Below are 12500 nucleotides of genomic sequence, written 5' to 3'. Positions count from 1 at the left end.
CACAGTGTGTTCAATGGTTAATTTTTTTAAAACTAGATCGCCGGAATTTTCTTCCAAGGAGCTTCTACGGAGACTGACTCTCCAAACTTACAATTAGCAGCCAAGAGTATGAACAACTTGGGACAACCAGGGGATTCAACGAAAACATAATTGGAAACTAATTATATTCATATGCAAAGCATAAGTAATTTACTTTTTAAATTTTTGTTGTTTTCTAGAAAAGTGTGCAGAAATGAATTAAAACATATGTTTTAAATTGGAGAATACAAAAATATCATTAACCTATTTTGAAATCATCAAAATGTTTCAAATATTTATAGAGTAAAATATTCCATGGAGGCTGAGTTTTATAATTTGATCTAAATTATTTAGACCTAAAAGATGACTTGATTACTTTGTTTTTAGAAAGGAGAAGCAAGACTAGCTTGGTTCAATAAATGGAGGCACACAGAATGAATAGAAGTCTATAAACAGTATTTTAAAGCAGGTATTTAACTAATGTTATCAACAGTCCTGTGATTTGTAACACAATTCAAGAAATCAAGCACATTATGATGCTTTTAAATATATATGTTAGAAATGTCAAAGAGTAAATTAGGAAAATTTTCAATAAACTATGATGGTATAAATTAGCTATAATTTAGCTAATAACAGCTCATTTCAAAATATATACAAGCAAATACTTATAAAAATCCATAGCTATACCTGTGGTGATTTTTTCCTTCCTCTTGTCTTTAAATTCATAAGGATGATAAAACATAAAATAAGATTAATTTTCTTCATCTGGCCCTGATTATATCCAAACTTTGGCTGTCTAAAAAAAAAAATAGGTGGCCAAATCCTAAAGGTATCTCTTTACCTCACTGTAGAATTTCCCCAGGCTCCATGCTTGTCTGTGAGAATGTTGATAACTTTCTGGATTAGCTGAGTTGCTGTCACATGGTCTCGATATTTAGCTGCTCTTATCAAATGATCACACATCTTCTCATCTTCTCGTTTGTCTGCAGAATACTGGGCACACAGTGACTGTGATTTAAAAAAGAAAAAAACATTTATTAATGCCACATAAATATGGGGAAGAAGTATAATATATATCATGAAGCGCTCTCAAATGGATCATGCCAAACAAATGTTAAAGCTATTTTTATATCCTATGTTAGCTAAACTAAGATTTTGTGATATACTTTCTCCATATAATATCCTTCAAAGTATTTCCCTGAAGTTTGATGATAAGATGTACTCAAGAATGGTTAATGAATAAAAAGGAGTCAGTCATGTGAAGATACTGGGCCCCATCATTCCAAGTGACAGGGCAGTTAGTTGAAAAGAACTTGAATAAAGGAAGAAGCACGTGTAATGAGTGTACACAGACAGGCAGAGGCTAACTCTAAAACTTGACCGCACAGTTCCTAATTGAGTAAAATGTAGTTATGAATGTCAGGCAAACTCAGAAGAGTTCATGGAACAGAGGTGGAACACCACTAATATCAAACGGATCTTGGCTGAAAACAGAGACCATCAGAAAGGCATTCAGATGTTTACCTGTATTTTACTTACTATGCAAAGACATTTCACTATATAAATCATAACTATGGATAACACCGAGAATATAAAGACTAAAACACTTCATTGTGTTCAAGAAGAACCTGTACATGAACCAAGACACAGTCCTTATAACAAAGCAAGAGAAGAAAGTCCGTTTTCAAAGTCAGGAAGAGTGTGTGTCAAGGTTGTATCCTTTCATCACACATATTCAAAATCTATGCTAAGCAAATAATCCCAAAAGCTGAACTACAGGAAGAAAAATGAAAGATCAGATTAGAAGAAGACTCATTAAGAACCTATGATGATGGCAACAAATGTACAAATGTGCTTGACACAATGGATGTATGTATGGATTGATAAGAGTTGTACAAGCCCCCAATAAAATGATTTAAAAAAAAACTTATGATACACAGCTTGGTTGCTGAAAACAAAGAGGATATGAAACACTTCCTAATGCAGATCAAAGGCTTTAATAAGGATTACATTTCAACATAGAGAAAACAAAAATCTTCAAAGATGGACCAATAAGCAACATTACAAGAAATAGAAAAATTTAAATGGTGAAGGCTTTCATTTTACAAGGATCCACATCCTATGCCCATGGAAACTGCAGTTAGATAATCAATGAATTGCATTAGGAAAATTTGCTGCAAAAAATCTCCTGATAGACCAGTGGTGTGAGTGGCGAAACAGGGAGGGTAAAGGGAGAATGGGTAGGAAAGAGGGAACCGATTACAAGGAACTGTGTGTGACCTCCTCCCTGGGGGACAGACAACTGAAAAGTGGGTGAAGGGAGACGTCGGACAGGGCAAGATATGACAAAATAACAATTTATAAACTATCAAGGGCTCATGAGGGAGGGGGAGCGGGGAGGGAGGGGAAAAATGAGGACCTAATGTCGGGGGTTTAAGTGGAGAGAAAATGTTTTGAGAATGATGTACAAATGTGCTTTGCACAGTTGATGTGTGTATGGATTGCGATAAGAGTTGTATGAGCCCCTAATAAAATGTTAAAAAAAAAATCTCCTGATAGTGTTAAAAATCAAAGCTATCACTTTGAAATCTAAGTCATAGTATTTTCAATTGCCTCATATGCCTGTAAAAACTCGACAATGAACAAGGAAGACCAAAGTAAATTTGATGCCTCTGAATTACGGTGTGTGGGGAAGAAGCTGTTTACTCCTTAGGCAAACAGGACAGGGCCCCCACCTGCCACGGTTCATGGCCCATGGGAGAAAACTGATGGCTCAGCCATGGGAGCTGATGAAGCAATGGCAGGCCTGTCTCTCTGCCTGAGATAAAGGGACGTTCATCTCCTGTTCCCTGACTAAAGCTGCAGAAGTCAGCAGTCTGCAAATACAACAGTTACTTCATGTTCTCAGCCTCATCCTCCCCTCCTGTCTACGAATAACTTGGCTGATAATGCTTCTTTGTAAACCTTCAAATTGTGAACTGTAACCTTTGTGTGACAACCTGTCACCTGTTGTAGGCTGTGTGCAGGGAAGATATTTAAAGTCTGCCCTTAATAAAGTTCAGGGCCCTGGAGTGACTACACTGCCCTGCACCCTAACTCTGGCTATCCCTTTTGTATGTAAGTTTCCTCCTGCAGATTGCACCGGCTCGAATCTTTATGTTATGTAAGATAAGAACCAGTCTCTACGTGATCTTACAATGGTGTAGGTTAGGAATGCTAAATAGACCTTGTGCCACGAGAAGAATGAACAAAATCTTAGTTGGAAGAAGTACAGCCAAAATGCTTCTTTGAAGCAAGGATGGTGAGAATTCATCTGAACATTATTTGCACACGTTACTGGGAGGAAGCAGTCACTGGAGAATGACACGTCATACTGGTAAAGCAATGGGTTAGTGAAACAGAGAAAGACAATGACACTGAGTTTCGCAGTGGTTGAAACAACAGGCTCAAGCATAAGAGTGATTTGTGAGGAAGACCAAGGAGTGATTTGTTGTTTCGCACAGTGTCACTGTGAGTGAGAATGGGCTCCACAGTACCTAACAGCCATAGATATGAAATGCTAAGTAAGAAAGCAACAGTCAAGAACTCAGAGGAAGTACAGAATTGGACAAAGCTGCTACAGAAGACTTCTTTAAAGTGCTGAAAGGCAAAGCTGTGACCGTGAGGACTCAGGTGCACCTGACCCAAAATACGGTATTTTCAATCATCTCGTATGTATGAAAAAGCTGGACAATAAAAAAGACCTGACGTCATTAATTGTGGTCTTGGTGAAACATATTGAATCTGCAATGAACTGCCAGAAGAATAAACACATCTGTCTTGGAAGCACTACAGTTAGAATGCTCCTTAGAAGCAAGGATGGCGGGACTTTCCGTCACATACTTTGGACAGGTAATAAGGTAGACCAGTCTCTGGAGAAGGACACCCCGCTTGGTAAAGTAGAGAGTGAGTTAAAAAGAAAAACAGAAAAGGAGGATGGGCCTCAATAAAATTGATTGCCACAATCATTGGGACAATAAATCTAACATGGTAATGATTTTGAGGATAGTGGAGGATTGAACATCCAACCTGTTGTATGTATGCCCATTCATATACTATGTGTTGGAACTAACTTGCTGGCACCTAACAACAACTAAGCCATGTAAAGGAATTTATATTTAATTTTAATGTAGTACATACCAAGTAGTAGATTACAAATAAATAAATTTAAATAAAGTAGTGGACTTTAATATTAAAATAAATACTGCACTAGTTATTTAGAGAATGGACCATAGCGGAACAAGAGAAATAAAGGAGGGAGACAAATAATTATAAGGCTATTACGGAGATGCCATTGGGGGAGGGGCAGAGAGAAAAAACAACAGCGTATTACAATGGTAAATGTAAGTAACTCTCAATACTTTGAGAAAATGGCAAGAATAATCTGGTCTCTATAAACCTAATTATGCAAAAAAAAGTACCTGCAGCAATGGAATCATCTAGGCATTAATTAGAATAAAGGATGTAAACCCACACTAAATTTACAATTAAAAATACTTTTAAAAAGAATACATTGATATGGTAATGATTATACAATCCTCCTTGATATGATTGAACAATTGAACTACTGAATTATATGATGTAAATTATGTGCTAATAAAACTGTTTAAGAAAGAAAAAAGAAACAATGTAAGAATAATTGGGGGGGGCCCTGCACATGCGAAATACAGGGCCCCACCTCAAACCTATAAAATCAAAATCTGAAATTCAATTAACTTACATATACATTAAAGTTTAAAGGTTTTACCAGAGATACCAATTTGGTGGGGGGGGGGGGGGTGGAATGGGATATTGGGATTCGTTAGTAATAATAAGAGCAATTGAATTACTACTTTCCAAGGTACTTATTTCTTTTCTTTTGGCATTTAGATACTTAAAGTGTCATGTTTATAATACTGTACAACTAGCTAAAACACTGCTTAAAATAGAGAAACATAAAGGTGAATGTAAACATGATCCTGGTGTCTGTGATGCATACATGGTGTCAGTGGGAAGAGACAGCTGGCACACGTTCCTCTCACAGAAGCAGGAAGAGCTGGCCCCTATGCCCTAAATTAATGTGGGTAACAATGCAATTCATATTGGCACACAGCTTTAGGGAAAATACTTAAACTCATTAGTGAAATAAAGAGTAAACCTCAAGATTTTTGTTGACTGGCCCTTCCTTTCTCTCAGGACATAAAAGAGTATGTACATGGCTCCAGAGGTCTTTGAAATTCTTTCTGTACCATGAATGATGTTTGAAAATAAAGCCTAAATCCAAACTTTTTAGGACTGTAACAACTACAGAAAGCATAGCTGACCATAGATGCAATCATGAATTTGTGGATCAGTTAAATATTAAAGATCATTTTACCTTCAGAGTTTTTAATTATAAGCATTGAAAATTTCTGATGCATTTATATGCCAGTATGAGTTAGGTTTCCTGTTACTTATATGTAAAAGCAACCCAACTGGTAGGTACTGATGCATAAAAAAATCAATTACATCACATTCTTGCAGTACTGTCAGGCAGACATTGAAGTTCCAGTGTAAAGGGTGGGAAGACAAACCCGCCAGTCACCCCTCAGGAGAAAGATGAGGCTATCTGTTCCCATGAACTTTCAGAGCCTCAAAGACCTTACATAGGATCACTATGAGTCGGAATCAACTTGATAGCAGGGAGTGGGGTTTTGCTTTGGCTGTGGGTAAAGCCTATTCCTTCTTGATGAAGAGAAGCAAAATGGTAATAAATGATTTGAAATAAAAAAGTAAACAGATATGTGCACAAAAATGCTAAGAAGGAAGATACAGGAATTAGAAAAAATAAGCTATGCTTTCATGAGCATTAAAAATAAAACTGTATAAAAAAGTCAAATGCAGAAAAAGTACAAGCCAATTTCAGGTGAAGCAATATAGTTTGACCCAAATATAAGATGTGACTTTGTACCAGGTCACAGATGTGAAACCCTCTGCGGAGCAGCGTGACTCTCTAACATGGGGGTACCATGAGTGCGAACTGACTTGCTGGCATCTGATAACAAGCACAAGTTGTAGAGTGGAAAAGCAACATACTGGAGGCATTTTGAAATACAAAATGAAGTTAGAGAAACATAATTGAGAATACGAGTATAATAACATTCCATTTATAGCATAATTAATTATTCTAAATTTACAATTATAAATAAATAAGTGGGTAAAAAAACTATCCTAGTGGAAGGCAAAGAAAAAATCAGGTTCCAACATCATCCTTGCTAGTAATCCTGGCCAATCTTGGTTAGCTAATTCATTTACAATACTAAGGTCTGTCCCAGCAGGGCCTCAAAAAAAAATGCTTAGGTCTGAATGTGCTCGTATACAAAATGAGAGTATTATACGAGCTCTGAAAAATCTTCTCATTAGAAGATCTGGGGCAAGTTCCTAGACTTTATGCACTCTAGGAAAGGGAAACTGCAACTTTTATGTAAAACCTGGCATGGAGAAATTAGTAAGTCAAGGTAGGAACTAATTTATAAGAAATTATAAACAAAATAGCAAATACCTTTAAACAATACACCATAGGATAAAGTTTTACGTACTTATGGGCTTCAAATAATCATGGAGAAATGCCATTAGCTTTTCATTTCATTTTCCTAAGAACTTTTTGAAGCCTGTAGTATATATGATTTGAGCAAATCAAAGCATTACTGCAAAATATCTGAAGGGGCAGAAATGCAAGAGTCAGCTGAGATGTAATCCACTGTAACAGAAATATCAACTAATAAGTGCTGTTTTCTGAGATTCAATCCAGAAATAAAAAGTACTCTTCAGGGGATACATATATTCAAACTAATAGTACAAAGTGACAGGCATTTGCTGATTTTTTTTACACCTTCTACATTTCCTTCTGAATCCACAATCTGTCCTTGTCTATCACCTCCCTTGACAAAATGAAAATTAGAAAACCATTGGTTTCGGTACCCTCTCATCAGAAGCACCACACACCTCCACGCGGAACAGAACGACCGAGAGAGATGAGTAACCCAATCTTTAGTTTATTCAAACCACAATACTTTTAACTTCATCAAATTACATTGTTTAAACATAAACTATTTGGCTAAGATTCCTTGAAAAGACATATTCTAAAACAAGAGTCCAGTGTAAGCTAAAGAGTGAAATGGCTTAAAGTGTCCTTAATGGATCCTCCCTTACAATTTGAACAGCAACTTTTCATATCTGACATAAAATCTATAGATATAAATCACATTAAAGGGCTATTCTTTCCTGATTATCAATCTCTGTCTCTTTGTGGAACATTAGAGTCACATTTGACCTTAAAACATGATAAAAGGAAACCAAATAAGAATGTTTCATAAGGATATGATAAACTAGAATCTAATTTTTAAAATATCTTTATAATATACTTTGAACACATTGTTATTAAAAACCAGTAATAGATTCAATATGCCATATCATTCAAAGTCAGGAAGGGAACATGTGGCTCAACATCAAATACATGTTACTTCTCAGGAGTGTTGCTGTGATTGTGAGGCAGTGTCACGCCAGTTGCAACTCAAAGCAACCCTGTGCACAACAGGGTTCTACAGAGTGAAACTGCTCCACCCGGTTTCTGAGATGATACATCTTTCCTGGAACCAATTGTCTCATCTTTCCCTCAGAGAGCAGCTGGTGACTTCAAACTATTGACCTTTGAGTTTGTCTCTATCACTTTGAGTAACAGAGGATACAAACTGTGTGGCTAGTGTAATTGAAGAAATCTAAAACACCTTTTCTTCCAAAATAATGCCCTGAGATGGAAACTAGATGGATGGGGAAGCACCTCTCATTATTGGGCTCACTCTCTATTGCTTATGCCACTCTAGTTCAGAACAAAGCCACTTCCTTATTTTCTGTTCACGGTTGGAGTTACTTTGTATTCAGAGGCAAACCAGGGGACTTCAAAACATTCATGAAAAATTCAAGTTATCTTTTAATTTCATAATTCTATGAATGTTTTGAAGCCCCCTTGTATATTATTTTTACCTAGCTACCTAAAACCCCCAATTTAGATCTTTTGTGCAATGGTAGATATATATAATTAATTTAAACGATATCTATGTTATTACATAAACCTGGTTCTCCACAACCCTAAGATCAGAACTAGATAGTGCACATCTGCTACTATTGGCCTCTGCTGGGGATCACATCAAAAGATCAAAACCGTGTGAGAAAAACTCAAAATCATATAAAAAACCAGGCTGACTAGTCAGATAGAAACTGGTGGAACACCCAGGATTCAGTTGGAACCAACTTGATGACAATGAGCTGAAGGGAACAAGAGTACCAGCTAGGTACTCTTTAGGACAATCAATCATTTGAGATCAAAAGGGCAGCATTTCCCCAAGGACAAAGTTCAGAGGGCAGACGGGCTTAGGAAAGAACATGGAATGGAAATAGCAAACACAGGAAGCAAGTGGAATTAGAATGATGGGTGCTCGATGGTGGGGACTATAATCAGTGATATGAGACAAAATGTATATGAATTATTCAATGGAACTGATTTGCTCTAAACCTTCCCTCAATTTACAATAAAAAATACTTTTTAAAAGAAAAAAAATGTTGGCTAATTGCCTCTGTGGACAGCTACTTCCTTTGTCATGAGAAAGGAAGTCTTTCTTACTAAAACCAAATCAAACACATGGCTGACTCAGAGGGAGCCCCTTGTGGATTTCCACGACAAACTGTTTACAGGAGTAGAAAGCCTACCCTCTCTCCCATGGAGCTCCTGAGAGTTTCAAACTGCCATGCTGATCACAGCGCAACTCATAACCACTGCAAACACTAGGGCTCCATCTTCTTAATAAAAGATTCTATCCCAAGGGCTCAAGTAGAAAGAAAATGTTTTGAGAATGATGATGGCAACAAATGTACAAATGTGCTTGACACAATGGATGGATGGATGGATGGATTGTGATAAGAGTTGTATGAGCCCCCAATAAAATTATTTTTAAAATACATAAGAAACAGAAAATGTAGGACCGAGTTTCAAAGTCTCATGACTAGACTTTCTGGAGCCATGGAGGGAGAATGAACCACTGAAACCATTGTCCTGAATCATCTTGAAAATTTAAAAATACCTTCTGAAGTCAACTTAAAGTTTAAAAAAAAAAAGTATAGTTGTTTACAAAATCTGGTCTTTAATATCATGCATTTAAAAAAACTATTAGATCTAATTAACAATAGCAACTCAAAATTCTAAATAGGAACTTTGGGAGGCAGTAAATTTGTTAAGGGGGGGGGGGGCAGGAGGGGACCAAACCTGAAAAGGAAGGAGAAAAGGGTTGTAGAACTCAAAGAATATAATCAATGCCACAAATGGTACAGGTAGGCCCTGCTGAACTGGTGTGTGCTGTATAAATTACCAACAAATGCAAAATATAAGTTAAGGCATAAGGAAACTGCAAGGAGGCCACATCTCATTCCATCCAGGTTCAGCAGGGAGAATTCATCCCTATAGCAGAGCAAGGTCTACTGCCACAAGGCAGAGGACAAACCTACCTATACCCTCCATCTCTCTTTTCTGACACCATCTGTTCTTATTCCATCTTTCTTATTCTGATACCATCTGTGCCTCCAACAACTCTCTGCTTTTCTGCTGGGCTCAATAATCCATTCCAATGGCAACAGGAACCTCACTGACAGTACTCACAACGATGGGCGTTTATTAGAAAAGTTAGGAAGTTACCACAAGGTAGGTTCACAAAACATTAAGGGCACAGCCTTTTGTCTACAGCAGCACCTCTCCTCAACCAGCAGTCAACTCTCTGATCCTCAGCCTCCAGGCATGAGCCAGGAAGCCTGCCCAGTGTTGCTTCAGACTCAGTCTCAGCACTGCGCCTCTGATGTCCCCTTCTCTGGGCTTCTCTTCTGAGTGTGACGTTGCCCTCACTGCCTCTACCACTGCAAGAAAATGGGCTTTGCGAATGGATCTTCTTCCTTGTTGGTCCTGGGAATTCTCTTTGCTCTTACTTCTAGAACACTATCATATAGCCAGGGCAATGACAACACATACTGACCAGTTCCCTTGATTAGTGCTTCATATGCCCCGCCCAATTACTTGGTGTGAGTTATAGGGACATATATAGAAGAGCCATATTAAAAAATGTACTTCACCGGGGAGTTGGGGGTGGACGGGAGGCAGACAGAATAAACCAATGATAAGAGAAGTTCAAGAAAACTAAATAGAGAAATATACCATGTTCGTAGGTTAGAGGACTCAATGTTACCAAAATGTTCACAACACAAACTGATTTAATAAATTCAACAGCCTTGATTAAAGTTTTAGAAAGCTTTATAAAAATTGATAAGCTGAGTAACAGATGTAGAGAGAAAAAAAGAAAAAACAGCAGATCAATTTTGTAGTGAAACACAATGTTTTAGTATTTTCATATATATTAAAGCTTATTATGAAGCTTCAGAAAGAAATCTGAAGTTATGAAATGAAGAAAGCTATCTTTTCAACAAATAGTACTTTTTTAAAACTTGGATATGTACATGGGTGAAAAAAACCCACATTTCACAATTAGCAATACTAGATGTAAAATGCTTTCTAAAGCTATTTAATTCTAAATTAATCACACTTAAGATATAAAAATAAAACTAAGAAACACCCAGCAAACTATTCTTATGACTTTGCTTTTGTAGGTGTCCTTCAGTTGGCTCTGACTCACAGCTATCCCACAGACAACTGCACAATAACAGGTTCTCCTCACGACTGTTGCTGTCTTTAACCGGATTACTGCAGTCACCGTCTCAGGCCACCCCACTGAGGCTCTTCCTCTTTTCATGGACGCTCTAATTTACCATGCATAAAGTCCTTCCTCTAAAGCTGCTTTCTACTTATGACATGCCCAAAGTATGTAGATGAGCTCTTTCATCCTCAAAGATAAGGAGCATTCTGACTGTACTTCTTCCAAAACAGGTGTGTTCATTCTCCTGGCGACTCATACGATATTCTTTGTAATTACCACACCAAAATTCAAAGGCATCAGTTCTTCTGAGCTCTTCCTTATTGCTTAGCCCTGCTTTCAGATGCACGAGAGGCAACTGAAGATACCATTGTTTGGTCACGGTATTCCGCTGTTTGGTACACCTTAGTCTTCAACATGACATGACTTTTATTTTTTAATGCTTTAAAGAGAACTCACACAGCAGACATACCCAATGCAATACATCATGTTGTCCTGATTGCTGATACAATGAATGTTGAGGGTGAGAAGGTAAAATGACATCCTTGATAACCTGTAACTCTTCTCTATTCATTGTGATGTTCCTTATTGGTTTAGTTGTGAGCATTTTGTTTGCTTTATATTAGTTAGCATATGTCTAATTTACAAATGACTTCTTTATAGAATACAAAAATAATGCTTACAACTGAGCATGCAAAAAAAACAGAATTAAAATAAGGACAAAAGGATTTCAGCTGAACTTCATGAACAATATATAAAAGGCCAATAAATAAGTGAAAAAAGACAGTGAATGGGAAAATGAAAGCAAAAACAATAGTAATATATGACTATATTACCACACACAAAAGTTAGATCATAAAGGCTGCTAAATCTAAATAATGGCAGGTATTTAGAACAACTGGAACCCTCATAGCTCATTGGAGTGTAAAATCCACAATTCTGGAAAACAAGTTGGCAATTCCTTGTAAAGTTCAACATTAAATTATCATAGCACCTAGCCACTTCACTTAAATGTATTTCTCCTAAATAAGATCATGTTTCTATAAAAATAAATTCTATAAGAAATACTTAGAGTCATTTTAAGTCATAAGAGTCAAACACTAAAAACAAACTAATATTCATCAACAGGTATATATGGGTAAACAAAGTAATACTACTCAATAAAAAGGAACCCCTAATTCACAGGAACCTCACCAATCAATGCAAATATAAGAGTACCTACTATGCAATTCATTCATATAGATTCATAGAATAAGCAAAACTATAATGGCAGAAATCAGATCAGATATTGCCCAGAGCCGTGTGTGTGTGTGTGTGTGTGTGTGTGTGTGTGTGTGTGTGTTGTTCACTCAAGACCAAAGAAGTCAGATGATGGGAAGTCTATGCTTCTACATGCTGGTACACAGGTGTTAGATTTGTCAAACTGTTGACTTAAAAGTAGATATATTTCATTGAGAATGAGGGGCTGTGTGGAAGGGGGGACCCAAAGCCCATCTGTACACAACTGGACATCCCCTTACAGAAGGGTCTCGGGGAAGAGACAAGCCAGTCAGGGTGTGATGTAGCAACGATGAAACATACAACTTCCCTCTAGTTCTTAAATGCTTCCTCCGACCCACTATCATGATCCCAATTCTACCTTACAAATCTGGCTAGACCAAAGGATGTACACTGGGAAAGATAGGAACTGGAAACACAGGGAATCCAGGACGGATGATCCCTTCAAGACCAGTGGTG

The 12500-nt window shown here is 37.2% G+C and overlaps 1 protein-coding gene across 1 annotated transcript in view; it reads right to left on the bottom strand.

Annotated features, from left to right (window-relative positions):
* Positions 1-12500, bottom strand: part of LRBA (LPS responsive beige-like anchor protein) — a 752417-nt gene that overhangs the window by 404653 nt on the left and 335264 nt on the right. Inside the window, exon 35 of the mRNA XM_045295806.1 lies at positions 860-1026. Within this exon, the coding sequence (XP_045151741.1) occupies positions 860-1026 (167 nt within the window). The remainder of the gene's footprint in view (positions 1-859; positions 1027-12500) is intronic.

The sequence above is a fragment of the Echinops telfairi genome, unplaced genomic scaffold, assembly GCF_000313985.2.
Source record: "Echinops telfairi isolate 266 unplaced genomic scaffold, ASM31398v2 ScPeMD7_5868;HRSCAF=6743_1, whole genome shotgun sequence".
Classification (NCBI taxonomy): domain Eukaryota; kingdom Metazoa; phylum Chordata; class Mammalia; order Afrosoricida; family Tenrecidae; genus Echinops; species Echinops telfairi.
The sequence above is the reverse complement of the archived record's forward strand: the minus strand, read 5'-3'. Positions and strand labels throughout refer to the sequence as shown.